At 40.1% G+C, this 13,603-nt stretch overlaps 3 protein-coding genes across 3 annotated transcripts in view; 2 read left to right on the forward strand and 1 right to left on the reverse strand.

The window, feature by feature from the left end:
* LOC137968955 (uncharacterized) overlaps positions 1-2,036 on the forward strand; it is a 2,124-nt gene extending 88 nt beyond the window's left edge. Inside the window, exons 1-2 of the mRNA XM_068815442.1 lie at positions 1-103; positions 1,322-2,036. The exon at positions 1-103 is cut by the window's left edge and continues 88 nt beyond it. Coding sequence (XP_068671543.1) covers positions 1-103; positions 1,322-2,036 — 818 coding nt within the window. The remainder of the gene's footprint in view (positions 104-1,321) is intronic.
* LOC137977810 (uncharacterized) lies at positions 2,034-4,338 on the forward strand. The gene is made up of 2 exons (XM_068825154.1): positions 2,034-3,733; positions 4,218-4,338. Exon 1 carries the CDS (start codon positions 2,036-2,038, stop codon positions 3,599-3,601), a length of 1,566 nt encoding a protein of 521 aa, XP_068681255.1. The 5' UTR covers positions 2,034-2,035; the 3' UTR covers positions 3,602-3,733; positions 4,218-4,338.
* Positions 4,339-5,718: 1,380 nt separating this feature from the next.
* LOC137977818 (uncharacterized) lies at positions 5,719-11,820 on the reverse strand. Its single transcript, XM_068825162.1, has 8 exons — positions 10,807-11,820; positions 9,508-9,603; positions 8,942-9,080; positions 7,984-8,077; positions 7,640-7,811; positions 7,291-7,435; positions 6,499-6,750; positions 5,719-5,852 (listed from the first exon to the last, which is right to left on the reverse strand). Exons 3-7 carry the CDS (start codon positions 8,951-8,953, stop codon positions 6,736-6,738), a joined length of 438 nt encoding a protein of 145 aa, XP_068681263.1. The 5' UTR covers positions 8,954-9,080; positions 9,508-9,603; positions 10,807-11,820; the 3' UTR covers positions 5,719-5,852; positions 6,499-6,735.
* Positions 11,821-13,603: the final 1,783 nt, after the last annotated feature.

A 13,603-nucleotide genomic window follows, 5' to 3' on the forward strand; every position in this document is an offset into this window, starting at 1 on the left:
GCATACATGAAGCGAGATTTGAAAGCAGAAGTGGGTTTCTTTTAGTTTGTGATCATGTGGAAAACATGCTGCAAGCGGAAGTAGTCTGTTCTAGTAACAAAATGTTTGAACAGATTTGATATCTTGCAAAATGTTAATGCAAAGTCTTCGTCAAGATCATTTGATGCTTTCGAATTACCCTATACATTTTGTAAAGTGTTGGGATCAGTATGCTCTGATTTGGCACCTTCCTCAGATGTCATACATGTTGACGCTCACCTGAAGCAATTGAAAAAAAATCTGCCAGCACTTAATATTGATATAGATGCAGTTGTTGGTCAGTATGCTCCATGGAGGGAGTTGTGAGCAAGCAACACGAACAGTGGTAAAGATTACCAGGATATTGCAACTGGAATGTAAGAAACCAGTGGCAACGTTCCAACCGGGAAAACGGGACTACCTTTTGAGAAGTTCCACTTTTTCATTCATTTTCCAGACAAAAAAGGTAAAGTCTGCCACTAGGCTGGAAGGCCCATCAGGCCGGCGCTTATCTCCAGTTTCTGTAGCATGAAGCGACTAGCAGTATTTCTACTCCCACCACAGGCGGCCCAGAGTCGGAAGGTAAACAATTATAAGGATTTGTATGGGAATCTCGATAACAGACTGAAAAAGATATTTACCCGCAAAAGTTCTCAATAAAAAAGCCGTACTTTGTTGTCGTGGTGAATTTTTTGCTTTTTGTGTGGTTTTTTTCCTGATTGAATGCGATTTAAGCGACTTCTCAAATTCCCGAGTCGTCACTCTTCCCTAAATAAAGGAAAGGCTGGCAACTCATTTCTAACTTACCTCAGATCTCGCCGAAAAAATTCACACTTCTCCGGCATCAGTCACGCTCAAACTCCAGTGATGGCTACAAGGATAAATTTACTTCCCCTTGACCAAGTTTCAAGGTGCAGCGAGTATCCATTGCTGAGAAACTGCGAAAAATATTCAAATTTTCAAACTCCTTCGAGGCTCGCTAACAACCAATTTGGACACGGCTGGTCAACGGTTCACTGAGCCTCCATACGGTGAGCGCAAACCTACGCAAGTGTACCCATAGTTGGGCAGAGCAAAACAAATCCCAGACTCGTCCCCAAGGGAAAGTTCAACCTCGAATCGTTGCGTGACGGCTTGAATACTCACTAATTCCGTGAAAACCGCGCTATTTGTATTTTTCGCTATCGCTATCATTAATATCTACGGAGGTGTTAATGTGGATGCACGTATGGGGTAAGTACCTTAGATGTGAATAAACGAAAAATCTGTGCAGTTTGCTTATTTTACGTGGTATTTTTTAAAGGTTAACACATGAGCAAAAAGCAATCCTTGCCAAAGTCATAGAAGGACACAACCTAGTAATCACTGGGCAAGGTGGAACAGGGAAATCTTACTTAATTGAACAAATACTTCATCATCTGAAAAGAATTGGAAAAGAAGTCGCTGTTGTTTGCTCCAGCGGGTTATCTTGCACAGTTTACGAGCGGGGAGTTGCGGCGACCGTACATTCACACTATGGGATGCAGACAGCGTACCTTCCATGGAAGCTAGTCGTGGAGCGCGCTGGAATGGACTCTCTGGTAGTTCAAAGAATCAAAAAGGCTAACATTGTTATTTGGGACGAGGTCAGTATGTCCAGCGCTAGAATCTTGGAGATTTCCAATGCTTTAGAGCATTATTTGTCACCGCAACACGCGAAAATGCGACCATTTGGCGGAAAACAGTTCATTCTTGGAGGGGATTTTTTCCAACTTAAACCAGTGCCGAGTCTATTCGATGATGGTTTATACGCCCTCTCTGCAAAGATATACGAGGTTGCATTCCCGCATCGTTTTGAGCTCACCATAATTCAGCGACAGAGTGAGGCTGATCGGAAATTCTTGTCCCTGCTAAGAGAACTTCGGTATTGGCGTTGTTCAGATAACAGTTTAAATTTTGTGAAGAGCCTTGAACGCAACCTTGATGCGGCTGTATCAGAGAGGGTATCCATATCTTTTTCACGAAGCTCCCAGTCCTGATGCACAACATTACTGTGCTGAGAAACATGCCAGGAGATCTTATTGAAATCAAGGCAGAAAAGAAAGGTGAGATCCGTGGAATAGCGTGTCCAGCTGAGAATGTGGTTTACCTAAAAAACGGATGTAAAGTGATGCTTTTATGGAATAAGTCTGACCAACTTAGAAATGGTTCTCAAGGGGTGTTTGTGAGGATGGATGGTCTTCATGCATGTGTAAACTTTTCTGAGGTTGGACTGGTTCGCATCGGAAAGGAGACATGGGTAAAAAGGGACAGCCAAGGCTCCATCACTGGCTCAATTACTCAACTGCCACTGGCTACAGCATATGCTTTAAGATACCACAAGTCACAAGGCCAAACGTTTGATGCTGCAGTTGTTCACAGCTCACACGAGTTTGTGTCTGGGCTGCATTATGTAGCATTGTCACGAGTAAGATCATCCAAAAATCTGCAATTAGTAAACTTCAAGAGGAAATACCTGACTCCTGTTCCTAACATCGTCACCAGGAATGAAGGTTCATCAGTCAGTGAGGTCACAAGAGAGGACTTAAGTTGTTGCAGGTTCCAAGAGGTAGCTGACTTAGCTTTATTTTATGCCAACGACAAAAATAATGCAGTTGAAATAAGCATATGTAGAGAAGAGGATACAGATGATAATGACCAGGAAATACAGGGTACCCTCTCCTCTTTCTTTGAAAATGACAAAGAAATTCCACCAATCAATCTCGCCCTGGTCAATGAAACCTTGCGGGTCCATGAAGGGGAGCTATCACAACCTCCAGCTGACTTCCTTTCTGATACCAGCCTATTTCAGGTCTTATCAAGTATGAAAAGCCAGTCAACAACAACACTAGCTACTGAAAAGAACAGAACTATAGAGAAACTTGTGGGGTTAGACAACAACCACAAGGAAATTCTGAGGGCATTCGTAAATGTTATCTGGTACAACCTGTTTGACATGCTTGACAGCCACACTGCTGTGAACTTGGATAATACTATTGCAGGATGCATCTCCAGGCAACAATTCACAGCAACAACTGGAAACATCCATAATTTCCTTCAGAGCAAAGAATACAAGGGATATGTGAAATATATTTTCAGGAATGAAGCCCCACAGATAACCAAAGCTCAGACCCTGTTAGCCAGTGAGTTGGTTTTCATAATTTACACAAGGTTTTTGGACATACTCTCTGAAAGAGTTCGGCAAGAGAGTGATGAAGAGAATGTGGACTGTAGCGTGTGGGACATGCCAGCAGAAGGGCAGGGAAAGATTAGATACGTTGGTGGATGGGTCCTGAAAAAGGTTATTGAAAGGGGAAGGACATATGTAAAAGAGAACATGACATCAAAGCAAGAAGGCATCCTTAAAAAGGTGAAACAGCAACTTGAAAAAGCCAGTCTGGTACAGAATGAGCTTGTAGCACAACCAGATGTCTTATGCAATTCCTCTCAATATCCAAAGACACTGGAACTTACTGAATTTCGTCAGCACAGAGAAAGAGGCCTCTTCAATATCACTGACAAAGCTTTTGAGTTTTTCATGCAGCTTGAGCAAGTCAGATCTTAGACCATCAATCTACATCGCCTAAAGAGGTCTGGCACAGCTATGATTGATGAAGCAATGGAGCAGATAAAGGATAACAAAGACCTTAGAGACAAATGGTTTAACTGCTTTGATGACCACAGTCCTGAGTTAAAGGTAACAAGAATATGTGTAATTGAGAATCAAAATAGTCAAAACCTTTCTTAGGTGGTCTGCCCATAATGAAGGCATTTCTTGTGCAAAGCAAACTTCACTTTATTACTCTGAATGTATATTTACAAAATGTTCTAATTTTTACTGACTTTTACATTTGGGGAGCACATGGAGCAGGGATGGCGCAGTGTTGAGAGCACTCGTCTCCCACCAATGTGGCCTGGGTTCGATTCCCAGATCCGGCGTCATATGTGCGTTGAGTTTGTTAGTTCTCTTCTCTGCTCCGTGAGGTTTTTCTCCTGGTACTCCAGTTTTCCCCTCTCCTCATAAACCAATAATTATGATTTGATATGTATTCATTTTATTTTATTTCATGTGTGCACAACCCCATGAGCTATTCAGTTTTAAACATTATCATGTGCAGAAAATAAAGTTCTAATAATAATAATAATAACAATAATAATAATGTTATTATTATTATTATTAGGATCTTAAAAGCGAAGTCTTTGAGGAGGTGGTTATTCGAAATGTCAAGATGGGAGGTAATCAGTTTCTACGTGACTTCAGACTTCAGCACAATGTGGAAAAGTCAGCAGCTCTCAGAACCCGGGTACTTCAGAGGCAGAATGATGTAAAGCAGAAGAATGATATGGTCAAGTTTCAGGTATACAGTGGAATTTGAACCACTGCAAATTCCTTTCCAGAATTGCATATTGAATGGAACAGGCAATACATATTATTGATAGTTGTATATTTTCTATTTTAAAAGGACATACTAGAAGACAACACTCGAGGAAAGTCAAGGACCCATGCTCTTTTGTCTTGCTTTACAACCACCTACAAGTCCAAAGGCCTACAGAAGGCCTACACTAAACCACAACTCAAGATGCTTTGCACTGCCTACAATGTCCAGTATGACTCAAAGGCCAATAAGATCACACTTGCCAGAGATCTAGAAGAGGCCATCTTGCAGTCTACAGAGGTTAAGGTGCCATTTGCTTTAAACAACAGGGAGCTGTCAGTTAGCAGTTGCTCAGTAGAGGATGGACACGTTAGAATAACCATCACTGCTAGTCGAAGCCAATAGGTACAGACATATATATTGTAGTTAAAAGGAAACAAAAGGAACTTTAAGTGTTTAATCTTCTAGCGCTGCAGCACAGATTGGGGACACTGTAAATTGAGATTAACAAATTAATGCAAATCAAATCAAATTTTGGTTTTTCAGGCGAGGGGAAAACCGGATTACGCACAGAAAAAGCTCTCGGTGCAGAGTAGAGAACCAACAAATTCAACCCTCATATGACGCTGAGTCTGGGAATCAAACCCAGGCCACATTGGTGGGAGGCGAGTGCTCTCACCATTGCTCCATCCCTTCACCCCTTACATACAGTACATACATATGTACCCATTACGTACATAAAGGTTCTCGAAATAAAATGTCCCTATTTCTGAGATAAAAAAAAAAAAAATGAATTGCAACTGTGAAGAATGGTCACTCTTTAATAGATATACATGCATTTCCCAGGTCTAGTAATATCACATATTAATGGTTCTACACCAATTCGCAGAAAAGCAAAAAAAAAAAAAACGCTCGTTAACACTTTTTCTTGGATTGCGGTAAAGAAGCACAATTGTAAGCCTGAGTTGACTGGTTACCTGCATTACTTTTTCTGCTAATTGTAGTTTGCCCATATATGATAGAATTCTGGCATGACTCTTGGAGTTTGTAAGTGGGATGATTATTTTGGCCATTGCATGCCCGAACTTGGCAGAAATGATTCTCTGCACAGTCTTGGTTAATGATTGCAGGCTTTACCATACTACAAGGAAATAGAGCAAGTTTTATTTTTACCACAGAAACAAACCCTTTGCACATTGATTGTAAATCAAACCATAACTTTGAGCTAATGAAATGCTTGTCTGAGGACTTCTTGTCATGCCAAGCTAAGAAGAATCTGTAAAAGTCTTCTAGTTCTTTAAGACGTGGGTCCTGTGTACTGCTGATTGACCATTTATCAGAGAAAAAATTAATTGCAGATGATGTGTGCTTGACCAGAGCTAAGGTACTGTCTAATGCTGTACCATCCTTCCCTTGCTTTGACATCTCTCTCTTGTAGGCCTACATATGGGGAAAATATGTTTGACTTACTTGTAACATGTTGAGATCTGACTTATTGACTGACACAGGAGTTCTTGCTAGGTTTTCAGGGGAGGAGAGATATTCACTTGTGGAAGTTGTGGGAAGGTGTGAGAGGTGTTTGGGGTAAAAACATTATTTATTTTAAGGGGTTAAGGAATTTTAATGAGAGAGGATAGCTGATGCATTTGCTCACTGAAAATACCTTTGCAGTTTTGTGGGTTTACATTACTGTAACTGAAGGATATTAGGAAGATAATTTTTTGAATCATTCTGCATTTTTGGGTGGGAAAGAGGGGGTGGGACAATAAACACCTCAACCCAGGGCTTCAAATTGCACTTAACTTTCTCCAATATTGGGTGTAAAATGTCACTTACCTCTAATTTAGACAATTTTATCACCTAATGAAAACTGTGAGGATTTTTTCTTGTTATACCTAAAGTTTTTTTTTTACATTGGGGGAGAAATTACACCCTTTTTTTTTTTTAAGGCACCCTGCACACCTCAGGAAAAATAGTATATTACCCTTCCTGGTCAGGGATTCTTGTTGATTTATAGGTGGGTTATGGGCACCAGCATTAGGGTTTGACCTAGTCCTCTCACAAGTTTCTCAAGGTTACCCGGTACCTGAAGTAGATATAGCATCTTGTTATTAAGCACATCCTCTGCCAGGCTGTTTCTCATCTTTGATGATGGATCTAGGTGGAAGTGCAGGTAAGTTAGCTTCTCGTGTATGGGCAAAGTGTTGGTTTTCTGGTCCCAATTGAATGCTTCTTCAAGATGGCTCCATAAAATCTTCTTTCCATCTACAACTAAACACCTTGGCTTGGAATGGGTATTGCTTTTTTCCAAGTTGTTTCGTATTTATTTAAAGTTGTGCTGAAAATGGAAAACATCAGCAGTGAGATGAACTGCCTAGAGGCTAATGTACATGTGCATTCCCATAAGTAGTGAAGTTTTCCAGGTGTAGGACATCAGTTTTTTGGTAAGGATTATTTCAGCAGGCTATCCCTTTTCTAGTGCGACCTGCATTTCTTGTCATACACTTTAACATACAGTTGCCAATGTGGCCAGTAATGATCTCTGATTTTGAAGAATTTTACTTGTTTTTACTTCCTTTTAAGGGGACTGCACCATATTAGAGTTCTACTTTCTAGTAGTCTCCTCCTCATCATTATTCATACATCCAGATATTGTTATTATTATTATTGTTTGGATAAACTATACTTGCAATGATTGATTGGCTTGTCTTTAACTAATTACAATGACAATGTAATAAACCTTCTGAAGCTTGAAAAAGAAAACCCTGTTTAAGTTTTGGGCATATCAGAGAAGAGCAAACAGAATTAACTTGACAGTGACTATGGAAAGTAAATATGACTTAATTTTACTTAGCAGTCATTATACATGTATATCTACCTTGCAGTCAACAATAAACACCATTGGATCACCCGTGATTATATTGGATGTGACAAATCCCTCACTTGCTGGGTCTTTCCCAATGAAATGAAGCTTGATAAATTGTCTGTTTAATTCCGCTCCATCCAAAATACACCAATACACACTGGATAATAGAGAATGTAGATGCACACAAGTTGGGGTTTATCCCTTTTTTGTTATAAGTATTGCTATCATTATCATCATCATTATTGATTGGAAAACTATCTACATACAGCTAATACAGTAATGCATGCGGGCTCTTGAAAAACTAAGAACATATAGCTAACAAATTCATGCAGTCAAACAATCATTATATTTTGGTTTGTACCTGAAACCGTACTCTGCCATTTTGCGCACGCCTTCCCAGAACAGGAAGTAAAGGTCACTCGAAGTGCAATCTCGTGATGGGAATTGAGCAACTGGAAACCGAAAGCCGCAATCGCTCAAGAAAATAAACTGTAACACTTGTTGGGCTAACTGGCACTGAGAGTCTTTGTTTCCTGAAGGAAAAATGAGGAAGAATTCTATCACATGTATACTAAAAAGTTAGAAATAAGCCCTGCCATTGTCATGGGAGACCTAAACATATATTCATTAGGAAAATAATTTTGCATTGTTTTAATATCATAAGCTTTTACCAGCTTGTTATGAAGACTTTGTGTGAAGGCCTACCTGCTAGTGTTGTCATGTGGTTGTGTTTTTCACCAAGGTCCACAAAGCCAATGAGTCGGTGCTTCCCATCTGAATGTGACATTTCCAAATTTTCCTGTAGCAATAGTATGTGATTAGAATGTCAAAATGGCAATTTTTTCCATAAAAGCTGGCTATGATGAATATTATTAAACATATATGTCAATAAATCATACAAATTATTTGCAAAGCCTGCAAAAACTCAAGGTCACAGAGTACACTCTACAGGGACCGCACAGGGGGTGGGGCTGGGGGAGGCTTTAGTCCCCCTACTTTTTTGGCTGATCACATCACTTTTTTTTTTACTTTAGTAAACCAGGTCTGTCTTTTACAAAAAAAGTACATTACATTATTTTATGCCAAATATGCGGACCTCTTAGGAAATACAGCTTTATTTTGTTTTGCCATTTCAATCCAATTTAGTCTTTTCAAGGGTTTTCTCGTACAGACATGGCCAGATGAGGCAGTTTTTCGTTTGTTTTAGATGCATTTCTAGCCATTTCAGAAGACTTAATTTCAAATTTCTCTAAGACACAAATATAGTAACCGGCCAAAATGAAATGCGGATTGAGTGAAGAACTCCAATTTTAATAGCCTAATTTTAAAATACGACATTGCTTTGTAACTGGTATTTTGTAATTACTTAAAAAGAGTTAGCTCTCTAATTATTATGCACATGTAACTTAGTTTTAAATTTGGAGTTTTGTGACATGAGATATGCAGTTTTTATCTTATGAGTAATAAAGCCTACTACTACTACTACTACTACTACTACTACTACTACTACTACTACTACTACTACAACTACTACTAAAAACTTGTGGCAAGTACAGTGAAGAAAGTATTCCAGCTGAGTATTATTTTTTGTAACAAAAAAATTCATGAATAGTCTGGGAATGAATAATATGGTTTTGATCCTCGCTTGCAGTCTTAAACTCACTTGTATTTTCATCTCATCAAATACAAGTCCACCATAGTAATCCTGCTCTTGGAGACCATTCTTTGTAGCTTCATCAAAGCACCACTGTAGTAGCTGATGATTCCATCCTGGCTTCTGTTCTACTTTTGACTTATTTAGCCTAAAAAAGTCATGGTTAGGTCAGATGTCATTTAAGGTATGTTGTAAAAATTGCCTTATTAATTTTAATTGATGTTAAGAAAGCAACCCTTGGGGAAAGCAAATTTGGGCGTGGTTTAGAACAAATTTTCACTATTATGAGTCGGAGGTTATTGGTGAGGAGGTGTGAGAGGAACAGACTAGACAAATGTTCCCTTGACCTCCAATAGACTGCATTGCTGTCAATTGACAGTGTTTTAGGAGTCCCCAGCCATTGATTAAATCATCTTGCACAAATAGTATTTCTTTAGGGTTAAGTATTTAAACTGAAAGTGAAAAAATGTATCATCTAGTAATCATCTTGATGTCAAATTTACACTCATTTATTAAATGCAAGCAGAATTATTGGTAGACCCTTGCAAAAGGGCATAGGTTAATGTTAAAGATACCTCAATGTTCTTTGACTTGGAAGGTACACAAACTTTCTCAAACTGTCAAGGACGTGAGGGTTCTTGCAATACAAGTCAAGGCATTATCGGATAATCCTGCGTTTCAGAGGTTAAATATATAGATGTTAATGAACTAGCATGGAGTTCATACTGGGAAAATATTGGCCGATTTCCTTATTTTTTGTAAGTTTATGGACCGAGCCTGAAAAACCTCTTACTAACCGAGTTCAAGGTCCGTACTGTAGGTTATGGCCTGCGTTAATCCGTTGATTTATGGCTCAAGCGCGAAGCGCGCGGGCTATAAATCAACGGGAAAAACCAGGACGCGTATCTTACAGTACGGTCCGAGAAAACGAGGTTATTAAGATATTTATTATACCTCAGGGGTAATCCGGCACGCGCGCAAGGGAACTAGTCGAAGTCAAGCCGAAGGTTCAACTGCCACAAAGATTGCCGTGTCAAAATCCGAAAAACTAAATATTCTTGGCTGTTTGAAATAGTTGCTTGCAAGATTCAAACAGTCTTACAAGTTTATGTAACAGAAACGACATGAAAAACTTGCTAGATAATGTTTCATGGGAATTTTGAATTTAGCGGGCTGTAGAATAGTCTGCTAATATAATTTAGCAAATCACAGCGCGCGTACTCTGGGAGAGCTATAATAAAGGCCTTATTTTCTCCAGCTTCTTAGCTGTCCGGAATCCTAAAACTTGAATCTGGTTGGCTAATCATGCGCGTTCCCAATCCGGACCCCGAATACGGACCGCTGTGAAATTTCCAACGTAATCAACTTTTCAAGTTTTTTGTAACAGCGTAAAAGTGTCGTAAACAACGTAAAATGTAAATGTGAATGTGTGTTGCTTTGATTTGAATTATTGAAGCTCATTACTAAACTTTTTTTCAAGCCTTGAACTCCCTTTTTCGTTAACATCAATTTCTGTCACGTAACTGACATGTCAGGTCCTTTCAGAGCAATCCCGGAGAAAAAAAACAAACACATTATTTGCCGGCCAAGGTCGGTCCGTATTGGGTAAAACAGTGCCCTCGTTCTGGAGACCTCTTGCACTGTTTTTCCCAATACGGAACTCCCGGCTGGTAAATAACATGTATGTACGGGAATTTCCTCAATGGACACCACTGTAGGGTGGACACCTTGATAATACAGCCAGTCAGATCACGATGGTGGTCGACTTTAATAGAGAGAGTTCCGATTGTAACTTACTATGATTGCCTAAGTTAATAATCAAAGTTAATTGATAACTGGTAAATTATTATTGATTAAGCTACTTTTCTACTTACTTTGGATGCCACCGGTAACCATTTGATGATTTGGAGTTCAAGATCTTCTGCTGTTGTTCCCACATGAGCTGCATTTCATCAGGAATGTCCTTACTGCTAATGCTAGACATCATTGCGTCCAGGTCAGAATGGTCCGCTTCTTCCATTTCTATCAAGTGCTCCTCAAAATTGTGGCGCCAGTATCGCTCCCTGTCTTTCGCATTAACTCGTCTTGCCCTCTCGGCCTTGTGTTTCTCTATTAATTCTTCCGATGTAAGCCACTTGTTATTGCAAAAGGCAGACGGGAAGGGGTTTGCAAGCTTTCTTTTTTTCCTTTGATGGTCCACTATGGAAATCCTACGGCAACTGGAGCAGATGCCACCGGCAGGAGAAAAAATTAGACATTTCTCAGAAAATGCACGTTCCTCTGCTAATCCTGTGGTCAAATCTTTAATAGTGCCTTTGGTGACAGGAAGAGAAGTGGCGACACCATCATTTACCTTAAATCCTCTGCAAAGAGTGGATACCTCTACAAAGGTCATGAGTGCGTAAATCTTCTCAGCACTGTCAGCTGGTAGGAATGAAGCGGCGACTTCCAGTGGCTGAACTTTCGATTTTCCGCATTTTAAGGTCACATCAATCTCCTGGTTTTCATCGGACTCACAACAAATCTCGACTATAAGTCTCCTGCCTGCAAATTCTAGTTTAGTACAGAACAAGAAGTCCACCGAATTGACCCTGTCCTGGACTTTTCTCCAAAGGCTCGGCACTTTCATTACGTCCACAAGATGGTGAATAGGATTTTTTTCAGGACTTTGCGACAAGGAATCAGCAGCCTGTTTCCTCCTTAGATTTAAGTAGAAGAAGATGCGCTTTGAACGGCCTCCCTTTTTAACAAGACTGACTTTTTCCTTCGTCCATACTTTGTTCACGATTCGAGTCAGAGTATAGCCTGTCAATGACTGAATCTCCCCAACATTCTCTTTCTCGTTTAAAGCGTGTTTTATGATCACATCCCTTTGAATAAGTGTTCCTTCGCAGTATTCATAATTCTTGATAATCCTGTTGACACATTTTGAAAGTAACGCTTATCGTACAGCAGCAGCAGAGCAATCCCCAAATGCTTCCTAGGTTGTCATAATTATTAATTAATCAAGTAATTAATTAGGGAGCTACTCCAATTTAATATCGGACATTTGGTTTCCGATTTCGCTACCGGCATTTTCCGATTCCGATAGCTCCCTGTGTCTGACGGGTATTTCCAACATACGGCTGCTGGGAGTTCAGTACTGACGATTTCATCATGTTGTCAACATGCAAGATTTAGAATAATTATCTTATTCACAACATTTCCGGAAGAATGAATCCAGCAATTTCACTTTTTAGCTGCTATTGCGCTTTTACTCAGAACATGGGCTTGGTCGGCGGGTATTTTTTACAGGTCACAGGTCAGGTTTACAGGTCTGTTGTAATGATGATAAAACAACCCTAACCCGTAAGTAACCCAAGGCAAGCCCTAAAGACTATTATTTTGGCCTAAGGTTACATTATGAAAGTGGTTATGTTAGGATTATTTTAGCGACGTTAAAACAATGATCTGTAGATGTGACCTATAAGCACACATGTAGGGCACGTAGTTCCCGGTTTTGTGCTCTGGTCTTTCTGGTCTGGATAGGGTAGGGTGGAGCACCTCGCATAGGACCTCGAGTCCTGTTCGTGTTCCTTCCCTCTGGGCAGGTTTGCCCAGTAGAAAAAGACAAACCAGATGTTTCGTAAAACACAGCTCCCATCGCTTTCGTTGCCGCACCGCATGTGATAAATCCGGATTTACATCGAACCCCGTAAGAATTGAAGCTGTTTGAAGCCTAGCGCGTGCAAAAATCCCCTCGTCCGACGACACTCCACACCACAGCTGATATTTTGTTGTTGTTGGAAAAAGTATAGTTTTGTCAAGTGAATTGCTTTGAGCCAAAGAAATCACCGCACCGTAATTCTACTGTCCATTTGGTTGCACCAAAACACAGACAACCAAGATTGTAACTCGGATACCTTTCAGGTATTCCGAGTAATAATTGTTGGTTTTCGATCGATATCGCTTGATGCACCGGTGTGAGAAATAACTTTGAACATTTCAACGCCACTGGAAGCCCAAAAACAAAGCACAGATGATTTCAACGATTGCATTTTGCCTGGACTCACAGGCAAACCTGAAAAGTGTTCAAAATGTGCAGCCATGATAATGTGAGTTGTTGACAGATGAAAAACAGGATTGTGTTTGATTAGTGTCTTTAATCTCTCGAACTCATTGGAATAGTTGCACTTGAGTTTCCGATACGACTTCCGAACAATTGAAAGTTGACCTTCCCAAATTTGGATAAGCTTCCTTATATCACACTTACCATAGCTGCCATAACATGAGGTCGTAAATCTGAAGCGGATCCTCATATTGACCCTTATCCATATTAATTTCCTTCCGTAAAAAACGTTAGTGAGTATTCAAGCCGTCACGCAACGATTCGAGGTTGAACTTTCACTTGGGGACGAGTCTGGGATTTGTTTTGCTCTGCCCAACTATGGGTACACTTGCGTAGGTTTGCGCTCACCGTATGGAGGCTCAGTGAACCGTTGACCAGCCGTGTCCAAATTGGTTGTTAGCGAGCCTCGAAGGAGTTTGAAAATTTGAATATTTTTCGCAGTTTCTCAGCAATGGATACTCGCTGCACCTTGAAACTTGGTCAAGGGGAAGTAAATTTATCCTTGTAGCCATCACCGGAGTTTGAGCGTGATTGATGCCGGAGAAGTGTGAATTTTTTCGGCG

This window comes from Montipora foliosa, chromosome 1 (assembly GCF_036669935.1).
Source record: "Montipora foliosa isolate CH-2021 chromosome 1, ASM3666993v2, whole genome shotgun sequence".
Taxonomy (NCBI): domain Eukaryota; kingdom Metazoa; phylum Cnidaria; class Anthozoa; order Scleractinia; family Acroporidae; genus Montipora; species Montipora foliosa.